The sequence below is a fragment of the Myxine glutinosa genome, chromosome 8 (assembly GCF_964187855.1).
Source record: "Myxine glutinosa chromosome 8, kmMyxGlut1.1, whole genome shotgun sequence".
Classification (NCBI taxonomy): Eukaryota; Metazoa; Chordata; class Myxini; order Myxiniformes; family Myxinidae; genus Myxine; species Myxine glutinosa.
In genome coordinates, this window is record NC_136268.1 from 78,429,034 (window position 1) to 78,452,422 (window position 23,389).

Below are 23,389 nucleotides of genomic sequence, written 5' to 3' on the forward strand. Positions count from 1 at the left end.
GTAGTGTAGGTGAGTTAATGTCATTAGAGTAGTTAGGAAGAGAATTCCCTTCGCGCCATCCACATCCATTCACCGAGGATGACAAAGCTCCGCACCAGCACTAAGTGACTGATTTGAGTAAGTGAGACGCATCTCGACGTGATGAGAATGTGTTGTTCCATTCCTTCCTTCCAGGGAGGGATTGGGAGACGAATTTGGCTTATAGGGGGATATGGGAGACAGGACGTAGTGACGAATTTGTAAATACAGGGAAGGGCAAGGATAGTGTAAGCTAACGTTGGGGGGTATATGAACGGTTAGGGATGAGCTTGCTCTGCTCGCTCTTCCACGCCCCTCATGCTGCATTACCTTGTATTGCTGTGTACCTCTGTGCCCTTTCCACTTTGCCAGTTGTGCTTTGTCTCTCCCCCACCCCAGGAGCATTTTGGAGGTGGAACTGTGCAGCTGCACCTTGCTGCACCTGTGCAGCACCCCTGCTGCACTTTGCTACATCTGTGCAGATGAACTGCGTGGCACTTTGCTGCCGTATTTCTTGCATTTGTTATAACTCTGCTGCACATGTGCAGCACTTGCTGCCACAGACACTTTGCTGCACTTCACCACATTACACATTATGGACCACAGGTTTTGTGGCCTTACACTTTGCTGTGCAGCACTTTGCTGCAAACTCACCTTGCATCTTCGGACCACTTGTTCTGAGTGGCATCAATGTCACGCAGTTGGACCACATAGGGTTGGCCCTGCTGGCAAAATAAAAACGAACACGCTTTTTGTACATTTTTATTATTGGTGTGCTAGGAAAGAAGAACTGTAAGTTTTATGCACACAGAAAATGCAGGAAGCAAGAAGAAGATGCCAGACCACAGCAGAAATGTGAAATGTGAACTTTTGAAATGTGTATTTGTGCATTGCTGTGCTTTTCATTCCCCTCAATTCTTCTTTCCAAAAAGGACAGGTCCTGGGTCATAGAACTGTAAATAAGTTACATTTGTGATTGTATATAAAATCTGCCCACCGGCTTTATGTTTAGTTTGAAAATAATTCTGCAATTCGGTTAATTGTGGGCGTGAGTCTGTCAGTTAGCTACTCAACGCAGTAGGTGGGACATATTTAGTCTTTTAAAACTATCGCATACACGGGTTAGAATAAATGTTAGGGGGAACCACATCTAAGTGACACACGGAACTAAAAGTTAGTCCCAACTCTTTCTCAAAACCGGTCGTTCCAGTTTTTGTAGGTTCGACTCGGGGACGAGCCTGCCGAGGGAGGGGGGCAGTGTTGTGGTTTTGAGTCTGTCAACTGAGCCTAATAAAGGTTAAAGTTTGTCCCCCATAGTTAGTCACACAAGCAACATGTAGCCTCGCAATAGTATAGTTATGTCTTAGTATTTGAAAGCTTAGTCCTTTCCCTTTGTTAGTTCTGCGTTGAGTAGGAGCCAGGAGAATAGGCCCTACTTCTACCGATCATTCTACATCCGTAGGCTCGATCCATTTTGCTAAACGTTGGTTGATCATTGGGCGAGTTAACACGAGGCAGGCCTAGGAAGGTCGGGGTGGAGTCGAGGGTGGAGAGGCAGAAGCGATGATGGAAAGCACGAGCCGCCAATCAGAGCTCGGAGGTGGTGAGGGCGGCGTGGTGTCAGAGGGCGTGGTGAGAAAGTTTGAGTGAGTTCCAGAAGGTTCGGGGGGCGTAGCTATAAAACCGGCTGCGCAAAAGCCCTCAACAGGACTCGCAGAGGAACGCAGGACTCGCAGGACTTACAGCAGAGGACTTGCTGCGAGAGAGAAAGATAAAGGACTGGCGCGGGAAAGCCGAGAGCAGAGGAGAACTCGCCGCAGTTCATGAACTTGATGAACTTCACGCACTTGCACGAGAGCGGTACAGTTACGCGGCTGCAGCCAGACGCGCTTGAACCGAATACCGTGCATTTTGAGGCGTGCGAGTGAGAACGGCTGAGTAACCGCCAGCCGCGCTAAAGTCCGCCCTTTGCCGTTCCGCCCCATCATCTGCTTGTTCGGGTGACACGCTACGAGCCCCTGCCTTCGCCTACCACCATCTTCGCGGGACGTGCCGGGGACAGTGTAGAGCCGGACAGAGGCCTTCTCTGGACGACGACCGCCTCAACGAGTTGGGGAACATCTACCCTTCTGCAATTCCTTGTGTGAGTGTGAGACGGGCCCGTTGTCCAAGGGATAAGTTAAGACTGTTTAAGGCTATTCTGTGTCTCTTCGTCCTTGAACCTTGTATATACGTGGGAAATAATTAAACCGTTTGTTCTTCCTTTCTTCCTGATTCGCTCGTTCCTGTGGTTTCCTCAATTGGCTGAGTGTGGTATGGGTAGAACCGCTCTAATCGGGTTCCAACATCTAAATAACTGCGCGGACCACGTGTACGCAATCCGCTCGGCGTACTCAAAACCACACGTGGTTCGTGCGAGGCTTGTTTCCTCGCTCCCAGGGCAGCGCGGGGAATTAGGTACGAGCGAGGAGTGGTCCCGAATCCCTACTCCGTGTGTGTCCGAGAGGGACGTCTCATGTCTCGGTTCCGCCAGGCCCAGCAAAGACAAGGGGATTAATCCCCCCTTGGTAAGGGGAAGAAGGCCGGCGCAGAGAACCGCAACAATATATATAGCAGGATATCTCAAAAAGTTGTGGACTTATTCGAACAAAACTTAGTGGACAGGTTGGGTGTGTGACAAGGAAGTATTGATTAAATTTTAGTAAATATTCAGAGCCGGATCCAGATATGAGAATTTTAAAGTGATTCTTCACAATTGAAAGATGGGGCAAAAACTATATATATACCCGGTTATCTCAAGAAGTTGTGGACTTATACGGACAAAACGTAGTGGACAGGTTGGGTGTGCGACAAGGAAGTATTGATTAAATTTTGGTGGGACGATTTATGACTAAACTTAGTGCACGAGTTGGTTAGGTCACAAGAACAAGTCAATTCGATTTTGGTTTAGGTTCAGGTTCAGGATTTTGGTTCTGAATCCAGATCCGGCCTATCAGTGGGATACAAAACATAAACCGTTCAGCCTGGCAGAGGTATGCACTCTACCAAGTGCCGTTCTAGTCTTTTCTTTAAGTGTTAAGTGCATAAAACAACTCAAGACTTTTTCAAACAGCTCAAGAATAAAAGGCCTCCTTTTCCTTATTTTTTTTCTGTCATGGTATTTTTACAATGGGCTTCTGATAGTCTCATCTAAACTTCAAACTATGAAACATTTCTCATGAGATAAAATAAACAAATATTTCTGGACATTCACTTGCTACAAGCTCCTGAAAGTATTTGTTCTCATGCAAAACCATAACCCACCTGCCATGGAGGCTTATGTCTGATATGGCGTAGTAGTACTTGATGAGGTTCTCATTGTCCACCAAGGTACCACCCGTGGCAGGATGCAGAAGGCGTAGACGTAGATCCGTGAGCATGAAGAATTCCCTCAGGCCAGAGTTTGTGTCGAGTCGCCCATACAAGGAAGCCAAGTTGTCATGGTGAGGCCCAGCAAAAAGTGCAAATCGGTCCTTTAGCTCAAAGCGCAACATCTTGATTTCCCCCAACATAAATGGATGTGCATAGTCCTCTGTGCAGAATATACGCATACTTGTGCTTTGCGTTAACTGGTGACTGCTCCGAGGCTCCATTTCAAACTCCTCCAGGCAGTTATCAGCATAGTACTGCAATGGCTGCCATGTCTGTCCATAATCCAAGCTCTTCTCCAGCACCAGAACCTATGGGAAAGACAATGTTGTGCAATCTTTTCAGTTTGGTTAAAAATAAATAGTAATGCACTCTAGTTAATCCAACAATGAAGGTTCCTATTCTGCAAATATTTCATGGACCAAAACTCAAAAGCATAGGACTTAAGACTTGACTACACCATATGGACTGGTACAGGTAGAAGTTAAGGAAATAGGAGAGGGATTGTGTTTGTCTGATGCTAAGAGGACCAATTTGGATCAGCTGGAAAATGACACCATATTTCAATTCTCACAATCATACGTTTGCTTTCCTCCACAGTAACCTAAGGCTCATGGAGGAATTTGTACTCATATCTTGCATCAGATGTAAGATGTAGGAGAAGGCCTATCTATAAGGAGAATCATGGGTTAAGTTCTCAGGTTGAAATGTTAAACAGGTATGGATTGTCACATTGAACCTTAAAATTTAGATAAATTAAAAAGTGAAGCAAGATTTCCCCACTCCCCATTCCCTCCCTCCCTCTTCTGGTCTTGGTTCTATGCTCAGCATCTTGAACATCCACAACACGGCATCCCTCCGCTGAAGGGATATTTGACAACATCAAGTGAAATATTATCAGTATACTGAACCAAAGGACTGAGAATTATGTATATATTCACAATGATGGGTGGAGTGGGTTGGAGGGAGGTTCCCTTCCCTCCCCGCCCCCAACCTTATTCTGTGCATATTGAGAAAACAAAAATAAAATTATATTTGGATAATGATGAAGGTGATGATGTGCTGTTAACTCAAATTGTTGAATATACAAGGATATTCCTGAGGGTATTCGAAAATTAGGCATGCCTTCTGTCATTTTCTATTCTGCACAAGGATGTGACCGCATAATGGTGTTGGACTGTTAACAACACTGGCATTGTATCCTAGAGTTTGTGGATTCAGATCCAGCAGAAATCTGGCTGAAACAGAGCTGGTATGCTCAACTGTCGAGCTAGTATGCTATGTAGCAGGTACAAACAACACAATTTAGTCGAGGTCTGCATCGACAGCTAAAGCAAAATAAATAAATAAATAAATAAATACATAGATAAACTGACCGATATCAGCAATAATTTTACTTCATGCACATGCCTAATTGTGTTAATTATTTTACTATACTTACATTTACCATACATTTTCTAATACTGTAGTTATTAAAGACTATGTGTATGACTATGTCAGCCACGTGGAGGGGCTCGCATCAAATAGTTCATAAGTCAACCACTGCTAAGGCAGCGCTTTTGCCGAACCCCAAGTTGTTTTCCTGTATTTAGCGATAATCGATCTGTGAGAATGTGTTAAAGCAGACAAGAAGAAAACCAAAGAGCACCGAAATGCTTTTTTCCCCAATTTTACTCAACAACCAATGTTGTAGTCTTGTTTTAATTTTCTGAATTGTGAGCATCTTGCACAGTATTTCCCATTGGTTGATAAGATCGAGCATTTAACTTGAACATTGTGGAGAGCAGATGTTTTACAGTATTTTGGTGGAAAAAAAAATACTGTAAACGACCCTTTCTGGCCCTTGCAACTTGCCAACCTCTCCGAAAACAGATATTTTACAGTGCGGTATTTCGTAACATGGTAGCGCCATATTACGAATCACACAGTGGAATGGCGTTGAATTTAAATATCGGTCCACCTTGTTGCAACATTTGTTTGGGGCTTAATGCAACTTAAATTTTTAATAAATCTCAGGAAAGCTCTAAAAACTGAAAGGGTTACTGTCACTGCAAAAATAAATACTTTACTGACTGTTCTGGCTATACTCTTAAAATGTTACAAAGGACATTCATTCATCACGACAACGCATGCTCGTTTTGTATTTTCACAGAGATTAATAAACATGTGCTTAATTAGTTTTTAAAGAACCTCTACACAAGAAAATCCCATACCCACATCAATATGCATGGATGTATGTATGAAAATATAAATATATAATTATATGTATATATATATATATATATATATATATAAATATATAAATATATGTATATATAAAACACGGAGTTATTAAAGACTTATTAGGTTATAAAACATGAGGGCCAGTCAATAAGTAAACTTAAAATGGCGATATAAATTCGAGAATGTAATGTGTGTAGTTGCAGACGACATGTGTTATAATCAATGGGTCAATCATGTTTTGCCTGTTTTAGATCGGGAAATATTGAGCGTATGACATCAGTAGAGCAGATCCAAGATGGTGGCTCCCTTAGAAGCATGCTTTTTAGAGCAACGTTCTGTCATCCATTTCTTGGGAATATAATTCCTGGGCTGGGGTGTGAATCCCAGGGAAATCCATCACAGCATGAAGATGCAATAATGGTGATGCACGTTTAGCGCTGCAGCAGGTGTACGACTGGGACAGGAAGTTTAAAAGTGGAGTGTCCAGTGTGGCAGACGCTGCTCCCTCGGGCCGGGCTCACACAGCCGACACACCAGAAATAGTTGCAGGAGTTGAGCGTGTGCCAAGGGAAAACCGTCGCATTACGCTGGATGAAGTGGTCTCCAAATTGAACATGAGCCATGGTTCAGCACACCATATCATTCACAATGTGCTGCGGTTCCACAAAGTGTCTGCAAGGTGGGTGCCGAGACAACTCACACCAGAACTGAAAAACCGGCGAGTGGATGCATGTGAAGAACTTCTGCGACATTATGAAACAGAAGGCGACGCTTTCTTACACCGCATCGTGACTGGGGATGAAAGCTGGGTCCACTACTTTCAGCCAGAAACGAAGAGGGCAAGCAAAGAGTGGCGCCATTCAACTTCACCGAAGCCCAAAAAATTCCACACACAGCCGTCCGCTGGAAAAGTGATGCTGACGCTCTTCTGGGATAGCCAAGGCCCACTTGTAGAGAATTACATGCCCAGAGGGACCACAGTCACCAGTGCATCATAATGTGACCTCCTTAAAAATCATCTGAAACCAGCAATCAGATCAAAATGTCGTGGACTACTCACGACCTGTGTTTTGCTGCAGCATGACAATGCTCAGCCCCATACTGCCCGCTCTACAGCTGCAACGATCGAGGACCTGCATTTTGAGTGTCTTCCTCATCCACCCTACTAGCCAGACTCGCCCCTTTGGATTACTACATCTTTGGGCCACTTAAAGAGGTGCATGATGGAACCACTTTCGGATCCAACGAATAGGTCCAAGAGGCGGTGCACGAATGGCTAAACAAGCAGCCAAAATACTTTTTTCTAGAGGAATCCAGGCCTTAGTAAAGCGCTGGAAAAAATGCATTGAACGCAATGGAGATTATGTTGAAAAATAACAGTTGTTACAAACGTACATGCAATGAACAAGCTGTGAAAAATTATATATATATATATTGTTGTGGATATGAGGATTGTGTTTTTTTTTATTGCTTTATTCTGGACCCTCCTGCCTCCAGTCTGTGTATAACGGTCAAAGGTCGTTCCGTAGTTATTTCATAAACAATCACGTTAGCCAATCATAGATTTCCTCCTTGTTGGTAGTTATTTCCTTATTCTGTGTATTAGGCTTAGGATTTGTCTTCCATTAATTGACACTCCATTGCACCGAATTCAAATAGATAGATCCCCTTTCATTTTCATTTCACAAAGCCTCAATTGCCAACTGCATTCACCGCGACTCCATTAGCCACGAGGTAGGCTTGGAGAAGAAGGGGGAGGAGCTGCCGAATCCTGGGCGTGCCGCCCATCGTCATCAAGGGTGGAGCCAGAGGGCCCGTGCCGACCAATCAGGGCCGAGGCGAGCTCACCGATGGGTGTGTTCTAGAGGCCGGCGGCTTGATCGCCCCGCGGGCGTTATAAAAAAGCGCGCGCGGAAGCCTTTGAGACAAGTGCCAAAAGTGATGAGAAGAAGTGCGCCAGAGACAGCAGAGGAGTGCAAGTCCAGAAGTGCGAAAGAGTGATGATAAGGAAGCCTCTGAGAGAAGTGCGAAGGAGTGATGAGAAGGAGGCCAAGAGAGAAGTGCGCGAGAGAGATGAGTTTCTGAGTCCCCCAGAGAGTTGCGCCAGAGACGGCAGAAGAGTCCAGACTGATTAAAAAAGGAGTGATGAGAAGGAAGCCTCTGAGAGAAGTGCACCAGGAGTGATGAGAAGGAAGCCTCTGAGAGAAGTGCGCGAGAGTGATGAGAAGGAGTCGAAGGTGGTTGCGTTTAAGTGAGAAGTGCCAAGAAAGAGTTGCGCCCGACCAGCAGTTTTGGCTCCACCAGCAGTTGGCTCCACCAGCAGTTTTGGCTCCACCAGCAGTTTGGCTCTACCAGCAGCTTTGACTCCGCCAGGGTGCACGTATCGCGGCAGCCCGCATGACCGCAGCTAGGGCGTTGACGGTGGCTGCTGGACGTGCCGATCGAGGAAGGGCGGCGGCTGCTGACTCCCGGGCCGACCGTGCTCCGGTTCGAGCGGAGCGTTCCTCTCCTTCCATTCCTGCCTGCAATTTCCCCATTCGTGTGAGTCCGTCTTTGTTTGTTCTGTCCAGGGTATAAGTTAAGCCTGTTTAGATAAGCTAGCAATTTTCACTGTGTCTCCTTGAATTCTTCTGTAAATTATTTTATTATCCTTCCTTCTCCTTGGTTACTTTTGGTTGTAAATAGCAAATAAATTATATTCGTATTCCCTACTTCTGTCTTCCTCTTCTTCACATCCGTGTCGCCTTTGTCTTTTCCCCATTGAATATCTGTGGCACGATTTGGCCCACGTTTAAGGGATCGGGTCTAGTCATTGTAAAAACGGTTCGGGCAGCGGCGCCATCCGCTCGGCAAATCAACATCTTATCCGCGGTCCATAACAATTGGTGCCTGGGATTGAGATTCGGACCTGAAGTGCAAATAGCGCACTCAAAATTACGGGTGGCCCAAAATTTTGTTTTATTTTAAAATCTTAAATTTGGGAATCGTGCCATGGCTAGTCAAGGCGGCGGGATGCCGGTGGGGGCATTAGAAGAGGGGTTAGGGGTAACCCAGGACCAGAGGGAGGAAATGGAGGAGGAGAGAAATGAGGAGGTGGTTGAGGAGGTATCAGGCGCGCAAAATGGCACTCTCGCGCACGTGGTTGTGGAGGCACAAAATGGCGCCTCGCACATGGCAGCGAGAGCCGCGCCCGCTGCGCAAATGGTTGTGATAGATTTGGACGCCCTCATGACGCGATTATTAGCGACGATGGGAGTGTCAAGGCAGGAACTGAACGAAGAGATGGATCGAATGGCCAGATTGAAAAAGGCGGAAGGGGACAGAGACCGCAGGTTGGGCGAGCAGGTCCCAGGGGTGCACGAGGAGGTAACGCGGGTCGAGAAGCACTGGTTGGGTGAAGTGGAGGAAAGCGCGGGTAAAATGACGGGTATAGAGACTGCGACCCGGGGTATGGGGCAGCCGGCGACCGCTGAGGTAGGAGAGAAAATTTTATTAAAGCCAGCGGTCGTTGTGGCGAATAAAGAAAAAGTAGTAGTGGGTATGATTAAAATTGAAGAGACGACGGAGGTAGCGCAGGATTTGGAGGAAGGAATGGAAAGTGCTCAAAGTGTGAATGCACATCCTGATGCCGTACTTGCTAATCCTTATAAAGATTTGCAGGTGCGCGTGGAGAAGAGAATCCCCCAGGTGAGTCGTGCTGTGTATTGTGCGGGGAGATTTTGTAGAAGGATGTTTGGCGACAAGAGAATTGTCACGCGATTGGGGTCAATATGGCACCCGGGCGTTGGTGAAGGGTCCCTTGTGAGTAAAAATGGCACGCGTGTGAGGAAAAAGCGTGCATCAAAGAGTGAGCGTGATATAAAGTGTGGGAGTGATACCAAGTGCGAGCGAGAATGCACGTCGGGGTGTACGGAGTGTGACACAGAGAGTGAGAGCGATACGGAGTGTACGTGCAAGGGGGAGTGTGACACGGAGAGTAAGGTGGTGGTGGAATGTGTGCGAGGAAGCACACCTGAGTTGGTTGTGGCGCGGGTGTGGGAGAGCCCATCTGAGCGCGTTAGTGGGTGGATGCAAGAGTGCACGCCCATGGTGAGTGTTACGGAGGACGTAACGGAGGAGAGGTGTGGACCGAAGTGTGCGAACGGCGAGTGTGCGCAAGAAGGTGCGCGGGAGGTGTGGTGTGTAACAGGGAGTGCGGTGGTGGAATGGACGGAGTGTGTGGGATGCACTGAAGGCGCCGAGACGCCAGGTTTTGTGAGTGTGAAACGGGTCGCGTATGCAAGTGAAGCATCGACGTTGACCGGGTTAGCAGTTAGGGCGACGGATAGCGGGCGCTCGGTGCGTGGCACGCTTTGTTGGATGCGAAGCCTCGCACGGATCGAGGCTGCGTCGCCCCGCTTCGGGGCGTTGCGCACGATTCGGGCCTGGCCCCGCCCCGCACGGTCGAGTCCGGGCCTTGTCGGGCGAGGCGACCGGTCCGGTTCAGGGGCGAGTAGGAGGAAGCGGCACGGTGCCCCCTGGTGGCGGGGACGGGGTTCCGACCGGGCGAGCCTCGGTCATCGGGCCCGGGACCGCAGGGTACCGCGCCGAGATGGTGCGTGGAATCTCAGCCCGACCAAGCCCCCCCCCCCCCTGAACCGAAAGCCAGACGGATTCAACCTGCAGGCGACGAAACCACCCGCGTTCATTGCTCGGCTGTGCGAAGCCGTGCTTTGAAAATATAACAACGCACCGAGGCTCAAGTTTAGCGGACTGTGATGATGATGATAGTGTTTTTGATCCGAAATTTAGAAAAGTGAATAGAATTGGCAGTAATTGGAAAATTTTTGATTGGTTGCAATTGGATGAGCCAAATTGGTAGTGAGAGATGCCCGATGTGGTGGGATGGCAACTTTGCCATCCCTCACAACGGGGGCAAAGGAGCACTAGTTTTATGGGGTTTGGCAGTGAAAACTAGCCCGGGAGGGTTAGGATATCGTGTGTAGGGATCTAGAGATGACCGCAGGTAACGTTAAGGTTAGGTAGTGACAATGATACCTGTAGTGGGGACGCAGGTAGATTAGTTTGGATGATAATGACGTGGTATGTGCTTAGTTTAAAGGGAAGACGGGGGAGCACTAAGTTAGCAGGGCAACAGGTAGTTCAGATGATGCCGTGTGTGTGGTTAAAAGGTGTGATTGCACAGGTGTGCAACTGGACAGGTGGATGGAGCAGTGTATGAGTGAGTGATAGTGATGTGAGTTGTGCTGACCAAATGGTCCAGGGAGGAAGGAGGGTGCAGGTGGCACCAGGTGTGATTGCACAGGTGTGCAACAACAGGTGAATGGAGAGCAGGTGTATGGAATAAATGGTCTGGAATATATGGAGTATTGGAATGGATGGTCGTGGAGTGAGTATGGTGGAAACTGTGGAGTGGAGTGGATGGTGCGAAGGTGTGGATGGGGGAAAGGAGGATGGACCCCCATCACGAATACCCGGGGAGGGTAGTTTAAGTGTTAGGTAGAGGGTATAGGTAAATTGTGGTTGGATATTGGCATCTGTGGTGCGTGGTGGAAGAATGGTGATTGAATGGGTGCATTAGTGTTGTGGAAATGGCTGGGCGTGCAGCCGGTTAGTGTGTGTAGTTGGTTGGGCACTCCACCACTGTGAGGATGTCGGCCAGGTGAGGCCGCAGATGGGCTCTGGGAGCCGGTAGTTGTTGTGGATGGGGCCCGAGGATCCGGAGGACGGACCCGGGTAGCCCAGTGCCAGAGGCACCGAGGGGTGACAGAGCCAGGAGGGGCCTTCCCCAATTAGATAGGTTAGGGTGAGGAGCTAGGTAAGCTCGGGTGGCAACTGCAGTGGTGGAGGTGTGCAGGTGGGTAGGCCTGCTGGGAGAGCTACACGCCCCAGTCCTGAAATTGTGCAAGGGCACAGGGAGTTGCATCGGGGGAGTGAGACCCCAAATTGAGGAAGCACCACAGTTTGGTCAATGGGAATTTGGTTCTTAAAACCGCATAGAGTAAGATGGCCAATGGTTTGGCAGGGAAAGACCCCGGGTAGTGTAAAGTGTGTTAATGTCATTTAGAAGGTAGTTAGGATTAAGAATCTCCTTGCACCATCTGCATCCACTCACCTGGGATGACGTACCTCCATACCATGACATGGTTGTTTTTATTATTTTTGGTGCAAATGTTTTGGATTGTGAGACGCATCATGACGTGGGTGTGACATTGTGCTTTGTTGTTCCATCTCTCCCTCCTTATGAGGATTGATGATGAATTGGTGACGGCAAATTTTGGTTAGAGGGATTGTGGTGACGAATTTGGTATAGGAGAGATATGGGGAGACGTGACAGTAGTGACAAATTTGTAAAGGTGTAGATTGTTATAAATATGGGGTAAGCGCAAGGGTAGAGTAGGTGACAAGGGGGGGGGGGTGACGTACGGTAGGGACGAGCTTTTCTCCGCCCCGTCTCCATCCGCACCTTGCCTTGCATTGCCTGTATTGATGTGTACCCTTTTGACCTTACCCCTCGCTCATCTGTCTTTCCCCCCTTGTCTCCCACATGAGGACTGTGCGCCACTGGGCGCCGAGGGGAGCGTGCGAGAGTCCGCCATTGGGCGCCCGAACCTCTCGCAACCACAGCTGTTTGCATCGATGCACCACCTTATGGACCACATGTCTGTGGCTGAGCACCACTTATGGACCCCATGGGTTGGGGCATGGCCCCTCTGCTGGAACCGGCCATGAAGGCCCGAGATCTTGCTGGTGGACCTTGGTCACAGGGCACCGATGCCCCACAGGTGAACCACACGGTCGGCCCTGTGGGCAATAAATAAATAAATAAAAAATGGACACGTTTTGTGCAAGTTTTATGTCCAAATAGGCCGTCAGCAAAGAAGATGACAACAACTGGAAGATAACAAGGCCAGCAGAGGGAGCCGAAGAGCAAGACACCACCAAGGGTTTGTTGGTTTATTTTTGTTAAGAACTGTGGTGACTGTGCACCGATTGGTGCTTGAGGGTGCTTTGGTGTGTTTTTGGGTGCTTTCTTGGTGCATCGATGTAGGGCAGACTGTCTCTCCCCCCAAAAGAACAATCACAGGTCCTGGGTTGCGTATTGTAAATAAAAGTAGCGTCAACTAAATAATACTCCCCCATCGTAAATGTAAAGTTTGAAGACAATTCCGCAATTCGGTTAGCTGTGGGCGTGAGTCTGTTAGGTAGGGTGCAATGGAGCAGCGGGACATATTTATTTATGTTTTAAAACTGTCACACTCAGGGTCAGGTTAAATGCAGAGGGAACTACACCTACGTGTCACACTAAGTAAAGTTTTATAGGCCCGGGACGTGCCTGGAGGATGAGGGTGCAGTGTTGCGGATTTGAGAATTGTTGTAAATATCACCCTCTGTCAATTGTAAGTAGTGTCATGATCATTGTAAATACCTCCGTTTAAGTGTAAAGATCATAGGTCGTCCCCTTAGTTAATCCATTGCATGCACGTAGGCCACCATATACCCTTCTAAATAGTTATTTCTTATTCTATGTAGTTTAAGGCACTGTTTCCCATTAGTTGACTCTGCATTGCATCAGATGACATAAGATAGGATCCCTCCGCCGGCATCTTCAAAATGGCATCTTCAAAATGCCAGTAACTTTGGATGGGGTTATTGGCATCACCATCGCCATTCGGATTGCCAACTGCATTCGCGACTCCATTACGCACGTGGTCAAGCCTCGGAGAAGAAGGGGGAGGAGCTACATTACGGGCATGGCCCGCCCCTCGTCAACAGAGGGTGGAGCCAGGAAAGCCCTTGCCGACCAACCAAGGAGAGTGGGTATGGCTCAAGAGGGTGGGGTTATAAAACCCATTGGATCAGCCCCCACCAGGAGATACGTCAAAGAGGAGAGTTGAGTGAGCAGCAGCAGATGAGTGAGTGTTCCACCGGAGTCCACCGCAGCTTTGAACCAACCGGAGCTGAACCAACCGGAGCTGAACCAACCGCAGTTTTGACCACCGCAGCTTTGACCGTTGACAGCGGTTTCGGCCGCGGCTGCAAAGCGACGCCGCCGTGCGAACACGCCTGAGGAGGGGCGGCGGCTGCTCACTCCCGGCCCGACCATTCTCCTGCTCCAGCCAAACCTTCCTCCCCTTCCTGTCGTTCCTGCCTTCATTCCCCATTCGTGTAAGTCTGATTGTCATCTGTTTTGTGTGTCTTGTCCTTGGGTATAAGTAAGTTTGTATAGGTAAGCTAGTGTTGCACTGTGTCTTCTTCTTCTGTAAATTATTTTCGTTTCTTTCCTCCTCCTTGGTTTCTTTTGACTTGTACATAATTAGTAGTAATAAATTATATTTGTTGTTCCTTACCTTCTGGTTTCCTCACATCCGATCGTCTTAGTGATTTCCCCATTGGATACCTGTGGCACGATTTGGCCAATGTTTAGAATCGGGTCTAGTTTCTGCTAATGGTTCGAGCCGCGGGCTGCCATCCGCTCGGCAATTAACATCTTGTCCACGGTCTCGAACGAGGTTGCTCACCTGCCTCCCTGGAGGGAGCTGGGCAGCTTCAGGACTCACATCGGTCAGTCACAAACAAGGGGATTAATCCCCCCTTCTTAAGGGGAAAAGGGGCCGACGTTGAGATCCGTATCAATATATATATATATATATATATATATATATATATATATATATATATATATATATAGTCTGGAGATGGTGGCACTGACATAGACAACAACAGAGGCTGTTGGTTTGTGATAACAACTGGGTCAGAAGAATTGCAGGAGAATAGAGTGGATGGAAGTAGGGGGGAGATTGGTGTGCAGATGAGCTTGACTGGGGGAATGGTGAAATGCTGGCTGAGATGGGCTGGACACTTGGTGCGGATAGGAGAAGAGAGAATGGCAAAGAGAGCGGATAGGTGGAGGGATCAAGGTAGGAGGAAAAGAGGTAGGCCGAAGTTGAGATGGGAGGATTGTGTGAAGAGGGATATCAGGAAGCTGGGGGTGGTTGGAGAATGGAGAGAATTGGCTGAGGACAGAGGGGAGTGGAGGAGTATTGTGGTCCAAGGCAGGGCAGGAGCTTGTTACAATTTAACCATACTAGGGCATGCCCGTACTATATATATATCTAAAATTATATCCCCCCCCCTCTATTTACATGAAATGGTTTTGTCCAAAGCGAACGGCTTGCGAGTACGGTGACAATCCCCCCCCCTCTATTTACATGAAATGGTTTGGTCCAAAGCGAACGGCTTGCGAGTACGGTGACAATCCCCCCCCTCTATTTACATGAAATGGTTTGGTCCAAAGCGAACGGCTTGCGGAGTTTGGTAAAGAAATCGCCATAGCGTGCACAAACGCGCAGGAAAGCGAAAGAATCGCAAATTAGTTTTAATTAGTTTTAAAACATAGTTTAACGCCAACATAGCGGCAACATAGTTTGCCAACGTGAAATAAATGAATACGCTCTCAAATGTGCCGTCCGAGGCAGAGTCTGTTCGCCACGTTCGGCACACGTGATAGCTCGCTGCTCTCTGATTGGTTGAATCGTTTTTTGGACATAGCTCGGTAACTACTTGTCCGATTAATATGAAACCTTGAAAAGGCACATCCTCAGGTCCCCAGCAATATACCTGGCAAGTTTCAAGTATATCGGACCGGTAGTTGTCGAGAAACAGCGGTCGCATACACACACACAAACACAGAGATTACTGGAATTATAGATAGATAAAGGGAAGAAGCAGAGAACAACAAATATGTAGCGGTTACCAGAAGCATGACACAATTACCGTGCACTGGCCGATGACGCAACCGGCAGGCGGTCATGTGTCCGGACTCGCCCAGGCGTGTCCAGACCTGCCCTTCTCGGGCGAACACGTGACTTACCGATTTTGCATACCACGCCCCGCCTGAAAGGCGTGGCTTTTGTGTGTTCAGTTTGCGATATAAATTGCCGCCCGTTCGAGGGGCAGATTCAGTGTGCTTTTGAGTTCTTTGGTTTTGATCTAAATAAATAGCTTGGTGAAACTTCGTTCCTGTGTCGTCCATTTTGTCTGGCTTTATAGTGCGAGCACAGCTCCCACAATTGGTGAGGTGGCGCTGCTGGCGGGGCGACCACGGCTCCGTAACCTTGCCCATGGCGAAGACCAGGGCTTTGTGGTCCACAAACGCCGTGAATGGGCGGCCCTCCAAAAGATGGCGGAAGTGGCGAACGGCCAGGTAAAGACCGAGGAGCTCGCGGTCGAAAGCGCTATACTTGCGCTCGTTAGGGCGAAGCTGCCGGCTGAAGAAGGCCAGCGGTTGCCAAGCTCCGTTCACCCACTGTTCATGCACGGCACCCACCGCGTAGTCGGAAGCGTCCGTGGTGAGGGCCATGGGTGCGTCGAGCGCCGGGTGTGCCAGCATTGTCATGTTGGCGAGGGCCAGCTTAGCGCCCGTGAATGCCGCGTCCATCTCTGTGGTCCAGGCGACGTCGTGCTTGGCCGGCTTGCCCCGGAGGGCTTCGTACAGGGGGCGCATGAGTTGGGCGGCGCGAGGCACGAACCGGTGGTAAAAATTTACCATCCCCAAAAATTCCTGAAGGGCCTTGATGGAGCGGGGGCACGGGAAACTTGTGACTGCCTCCACCTTGGTAGGCAGCGGGATGGCCCCACGCTTCGTGATGCGGTGCCCCAGGAAGTCGACGGCCGTTACGCCAAACTGGCATTTCACCGGGTTGATGATGAGGCCGTGCTGGCCGAGGCGCTCGAAATGCGTGCGCAGGTGGACGAGGTGCTCCGCCCGGGAAGTGCTGGCGATGAGAATGTCATCCAGGTAGACGAACAGAAAGGTGAGATTGCGCAGCACACTGTCCATCAGCCGCTGGAAGGCCTGGGCCGCGTTCTTAAGGCCGAACGGCATTCGGAGGAACTTGAAGAGGCCAAAAGGTGTAATTACAGCCGTCTTCGGAACATCGGCCGGCCGGACAGGTACCTGGTGGTAGCCCCGAATAAGGTCGACCTTGGAGAAGATCACCCACAACGCCAAATGGGTGGAAAAGTCCTGTATGTGTCGGGTGTGGTGGCGTCGTTGAGGCGGCGGTAATCGCCGCATGGTCGTCACCCGCCACCCGCTTTGGGCATGATGTGCAGGGGCGAGGCCCATGCGCTATTCGAGCGCCGCACAATGCCCAATCGCTCCAGCGTGTCGAATTCCGCCTTCGCCACGGCGAGTTTGGCCGGGTCGAGGCGGCGAGCCCTGGCATAGACCGTTGGACCTGTGGTCGGGATGTGGTGTTCGACGCCATGCTTGACGGCGACGGCCGAAAACGTCGGCTGTGTGAGGGCGGGAAACTCGGCGAGCAGGCAGGTGAAATCGTCCGCGGCTGGGAGCGTGCAGGCTAGCTTGGTCGGAGCGGAGCCGCTCAATGAGCAAGCGAGCGAGCTGAAGGTCTCCGCGTTGATGAGCCGACGCCGTTTGACGTCGACCAAAAGCCCATGCGCACAAAGAAAATCTGCACCCAGCAAGGCCGTGGGCACGTTCGCCGTGACGAAGTCCCACCTGAAGCGCTGGCCCCCGAAGCAGAATGCGACACTGCGCGAACCGAAGGTGCGGATGGAGGAGCCGTTTGCGGTGACCAAGGCGGGGCCGTATAGCGCGGCCTGTTTGTCTTCCACCGAGGCGGGTATCACGCTCAGCTGAGCGCCGGTGTCACACTAAAAACGCCGCCCGGACTCTGTGTCCGTGATAAACAGAAGGCTGCCTGAATGGCCGACGCTCATGGCAGGCAGCGAGCGCCGGCCTGGTCATTTCCCGACCCGCCGAAAGTGCACGGTGGGCGGCACGTTCTGGCCTTCTGCCGGAACCTGGGGTGGTAATAGCACATGGTCTGCTCTGGTGGCGGCTCCGGCGGTCGCGTCGGGTTCGGTCGACGGGGCGTCACGGCGGCCGCAGCCGTCAGTGGCGCGGACTCGGCCAGTGGAGGCGCCGGTCGTGGCACGGGCGTTGCCTCGGTCGGCCCAGGGTCCCAGGCGGCCGCTCCGACGTGTCGCCTGACTGAGAAGAATTTATCGGCCTCCTTGGCCAGGGCGCGAGGGTCCGTGATGGGCGAATTAGCCAAAGCTACCGTACCTGCCCGGGTAGGCGCTGGAGGAATAGCTCGCGGAAGAGGAAGACCGGGCTGTGGTCACCGAGAAGAGCAAGCATGTGATCCATGCTTTCGGATGGACGGGCCTCGCCCAGCTCCGGGAGGTGTAGTAGTTGTCGTGCACGTTCGGTCTCCGTGAGTCCAAACGCACCGAGGAGTAGGCCTTTGGGCGCACCGTATACGATGGACATCCAGCACGTTGGGGGCAAGGACAACGCTGTGGCCGATTGCCTCTCCTGGTCCGGCGCGAACGCCGTCCACCTGGGTGTGGACTTCGCCCGCATGGCGGCCGACCAGACCGCAACCCCACGGTGCAAGCCCTCCGGACAGCGGGCACAGGCCTGCGGTTGGCCGACGTCCCCTTCCAGGACACAGGCACAGTTCTCCTGTGCGACGTTTCCCTGGGCCAACCTCGCCCCATCGTGCCCACTGGATGGCAGCGGCGCGCTTTTGACGCCCTCCACGGCCTTTCCCACCCAGGCCGGAAGGCATCACAGAAGCTCGTGGCAGCAAAGTTCGTCTGGCACGGGCTCCGCAAGGACGTCCGCGACTGGGCCAATGCCTGTGTCGCCTGCCAGCGCGCGAAGGTCCACCGGCACACCCAGGCCCCGTTGGCGCCATTCGACATGCCCGCGCGGCACTTCGACCACGTCAATGTGGACCTGGTGGGACCCCTTCCCTCCTCGCAGGGTTTCACCCACCTCATCACGATGGTGGACAGGACCACCAGGTGGCCGGAGGCCGTCCCGCTGGCATCAACAACATCCGCCGACGTGGTGCAGGCCTTCATTTACACTTGGATTGCCCGTTTCGGCGCGCCCTCGGACATCTCCTCCGACAGAGGCCCGCAATTCACCTCCGAGCTTTGGGGCGCGGTCGCCCAGGCCTTGGGTGTCAAGCTTCACCGCACCACGGCCTACCACCCCCAAGCCAACGGCTTGTGCGAGCGGTTCCACCGCTCGATGAAGGCCGCTCTCCAGCCTCCAGGACGACGGTTGGGCCGACAGGCTCCCGTGGGTCCTATTGGACCTCCGAACGGCCCCTAAAGAGGACCTCCAGGCTTCCACCGCTGAGCTGGTCTACGGCCAGCCACTGCGCGTGCCGGGCGAATTCATCCCTGACGCCACCGGCCCCTGGTCCGCGGCTCGCCAACGCTCGGACCTCCAGGAGGCCGCCAGGAGATTTGCCCCTGTGCCCACGTCCCACCACGGCTGCCCCCAACCCCACGTCCCCCCAGCACTTCGCACTGCGGAGTACGTTTTTATCCGGCACGACGCACACCGGGGACCGCTCCGGCCGCCGTACGATGGATCTTTCCGGGTCCTGCAGAGGGACGACAAGTCATTCATCGTCGACATCGGCGGCAAGCCAGACCGCATTTCCGTGGACCGCCTCAAGCCGGCCCATTTGGACCTCGACCAACCTCCACGGTTGGCCCTTCCTCCACGACGGGGCTGTCACCCGTCAACCAAGCCCCCCGCCCGACCATCCACCGCCACGCCGCCTACCACCCCCACACGAATCGCCAGGGACCCGAATCCTGAATCATCAGGACCCCCCTCACTCAAACTGACTCTCCCGGTGCAGGTTAATTCTGGGGGGGGGGGGGGGGCGCATGTAGCGGTTACCGGAAGCATGACACAATTACCGTGCACCGGCCGATGACGCAACCGGCGAGCGGTCACGTGTCCGGACTCGCCCGGGCATGTCCAGACTTGCCCTTCTTGGGCGAACACGTGACACCGATTTTTCATACCACGCCCCGCCTGAGGGCGTGGCTTTTGTGCGTTCAGTTTGCGATATAAATTGCCGCCCATTCGAGGGGCAGATTCAGTGTGCTTTTGAGTTCTTTGGTTTTGAGCTAAATAAATAGCTCGGTGAAACTTCGTTCCTGTGTTGTCCATTTTGTCTGGCTTTATAGTGCGAGCACAGCTCCCACAAATATATGTATTTTATATATTGTGTACAAGGATCACAACATGTCTAATCACAGCGCATCCAACCAAAGTAATAATTTCGTCATAAACCAGCAAGAGCCAATCCGGTCTGTGGCAATGTTTCACCCGCTTAACAGTGATCTTCCTTAGGCCAATATACCCCGAGCCTTTGCACATGTTCGCTTTTACTCCCCAGGCAACGATTCATTTCCGGGCATGTGCCATTGCGAGAGGTCAATTGAGGAGTGTTTTTGTTTTGCCAAACCTTAAGCAATAAACATCAATCACATCATCATCAATGATCTGCTCTGCTCTGCTCTTTTTATTATTTACTCATGATCTGGTATATGGTCGATGCCTGTCCATTCCTCTATCCATTTGTAATAATAATGTATGTTGATTGTTTCAATGTACAAAATTAACTAATGAAATATGGAAACCATTAACCCCCCCCCCCCTCCCCCGCACGCACGCACACACGCACACACACACACACACACACACACACACACACACACACACACACACACACACACACACACACTTGTTTGTGGAGATGGTGAACCCAAATCGAAAGAGAAAGATGTATTTTGTAATTTGCAGGCACAACCATTATACATCAAAAGACGTCGGGATGGTTACACATGATCTTTTGTGACCATCCCTACCTTATTTGCATTATTTTTTTGTGAATAATTCCTACATCATTTTACATTTTGAAAAAAAATGTTATTACAGTACTTGGTTCTGCACTTTTTACATCTGCCACATAAGGTGGACAGTTGGCAAGGTGCAAGGGCCAGAAAGAGGTATAGAGTGAGAGGAGGTTGTGGCAGCTCTTGGGAAACAAAGATAAAGAAAGCAAGTACTCCCCAAGCAACGATTGTAAATGGCCTAAGTGGCCATTAGGTTGTCTGTGTGTTTGTTTGTTTGTTGGTGTGTTTGTCACTCCACTCACTTATACTTGCGTACAGACCATGATGGGTGGGGTAGAGTGGAGTAGACTTGAGCATAGCCATCCCACAATATTCTCTACAAAGGGAAGCCAACGAAAACTGCCACCTAAGGTGGACACAGGTTGTGTTTTCACCCCTGTTTGTTACTTAGCAAAACAAAAAAAATTCTTGACAAGTATGTTGATCACTCCGGTTTGTGTGTTTGTTTGTGTGTTTGTTTGTGTGTTTGTTTATGTGTTTGTTTGTTTGTTTGTTTGTGTTTGTCACTCCACTCACTTATACTTGCCTACAGGTCACAATTTTAAACCAATCTTCACGAAACTTTACCAAATGGTGGAGTTGGTGGCCCGACAGAATCCCAATCATGTTTTTAGGTCAAAAGGTTAACATAGGCCAAAGGTCAACCACTTTTCTTCAGATTTCTAAAATCCTCAATTTTCATTCGATTGACTTGAAATTTGAATAGGATTTTCATATCAGCTAACTGAATTCAACCACCAACTATTTTTGGAGATCAACATAGGCCAAAAGGTCCACATAGGCCAAAAGGTCAACAACCTTTTCAAAATTCTAAAAACCTCAATTTTCATCCGGTTGATTGGGAATTTGAATACGATTTTCATATCAGCGAACTGAATTCAACCACCAACTATTTTTGAGATCAATATAGGCCAAAGGTCAACATAGGCCAAATTTCGAAAATTGTCAATTTTCATCCGATTAACTAAAAATTTGAAGGCGGACTATTTCATTAGGTAGTACATTAGGTACATTAGGTCACCGATGGTACATTAGGTAGGTACATTAGGTCACAGACTGTACATGAAGTACATGTTTACATGAAGGCGGTACATTAGGTCACAGACTTCAACCACCAATTATTTGTGAGGTCAAAAGGATGCTCTACTGAGTGTCGTTCTACTTTGTTCTCTTTTGCCAAGTGTCGCTCTATGAGCGATTTTTCATTTGTTTGTCTGCCTGTGAACAGGATATCTCAAAACATTGTGGATGGATTCGAATGAAATTTGATGGAGGGGTTGAGTGTGTGACAAGGACGAAGTGATTTGATTTTGGTGAAGATACATATCCAGATCCAGATACTATCATTTTAAAATGATTCTTCACCATTGAGAGATGGGGCCAAAAACGACATATAGCACAATATCTCAAAAAGCTCGATATGGATTTGGACGAAACTTGGTGGAGAGCTTGGGCGTGTGAAAAAACGAATAATTGATTCAGTTTTGGTGAAGATCCGTATCTGGATCTGAGAAGTTTCAAGTGATTCTTCACCATTGAGAGAGGGGACAAAAAATGATATATAGCACGATATTTCAAAAAGTTGTGGATGAATTATGACAAAGCTTGGTGGATGAGTTGGGTGGGTTACAAGAACAAGCCGATTATATTTTGTTCAAGTCTGGATCCAGATCCGACCTATCAGTGGATACAAAACGTAAACTCCTCAGCCTGATGGAGGTGTGTGCTCTACCAAGTGATGGAATCAGAGTTCAGATAACACCTTGCCCTGCACATAAAGACATGAGGAGGGTCTGTCTGAAAGTGACAAATTTAATTGGATAAGTTGATGTGAAATACCGTATTATTTTGTCCAAGTACTGCTAAATGGAAGATTTTTGAAAGTGCCAAGAAGGCGATTTGTGTTCTCCAGTGTTTATGTGTAGAAGCCAATTGAAATAAAATAAAGATTTTAAAGGTTGCAGAAAACCTTGCCAACCTCTCGTAATACATCCCTTCCATTTTCCACATTTAGTGATTCCTTAAAATAATCCAAGTACTGCTAAATGGAAGATTTTTCCATGTAGAAATCTACCAAGAAATTTTTCCATCTACTAAGATTGTCCTTAACCAGATTTAGAATTTCCCCTCGAGAAAGGATATTGGGGACAGCTCTGTCCCCAATATCCCTTCTAGCCCGTTCCCTGCTTATAAATAGTATATGTGAATCATAGTACAAAGTAAACATTCATTGAATATGTCCATGTTGAAATGTACTTTGAACAACAATCACATTGCGGTCTTCAGGAGATGTTGTTCTGGTTACCACCACAATTTATGTCTGAGCACAATCTTTCCATTCTCCATACTTTGAGGATTGCTACAACTTATCTCGAAGAGATGATGTCACACATAAATGCCCGGACACAGTCTCTTGCATCATTATTGGGGAAACAGCAACAACATGTTTTCTATATTACTCAAAGCAAGTGCCATTTCTCACTCAACACACGTGTTAGACCTACCAACATGTTGCTTTGATCAAAGTTACTCCGATTTTCACACATATGCACTTCTGATATTCCTCGTAAAAGCAATATCTATCATTACACCAAAACCCAGTACTGCACTGTCATGTAAACATACTCTTGAAGCGCGGTGCTACGCGCGCTTGCTTTCACAACAAGAAGGAAGCGGACAACGCGGTGAGTTTAAGAGTCTTTATTAAAAGAGCTCACTGTAGCACTGGCGCGCTCCGGGCTGTGCGCCCGGTGTATATCCTGAGGCCACGCCTACCCCTCGGGCATGGCCGCCGCCCACTTGGTGCGCGGAATGATGTCACCACGCCAGTGGGCTTTCGTGTCCGCCACACGCGCCCCCCCAGAATTCCCGCGCACCTTGAGGGCCAGTTTGTGGGGCAAACGGATGACCCGGCCGAAGCGCCCTCTGGCGACCGGTGGCGTCCGGGGTGCAGGGATGCCAGCTGGGATGCCCC

General features: G+C 49.6%; 1 protein-coding gene across 1 annotated transcript in view; it reads right to left on the reverse strand.

Annotated features, from left to right (window-relative positions):
* The window catches only part of LOC137432611 (netrin-G1-like), a 232,406-nt gene that overhangs the window by 168,858 nt on the left and 40,159 nt on the right, over nt 1-23,389 (reverse strand). Inside the window, exon 4 of the mRNA XM_068124678.2 lies at nt 3,322-3,737. Coding sequence (XP_067980779.2) covers nt 3,322-3,737 — 416 coding nt within the window. The remainder of the gene's footprint in view (nt 1-3,321; nt 3,738-23,389) is intronic.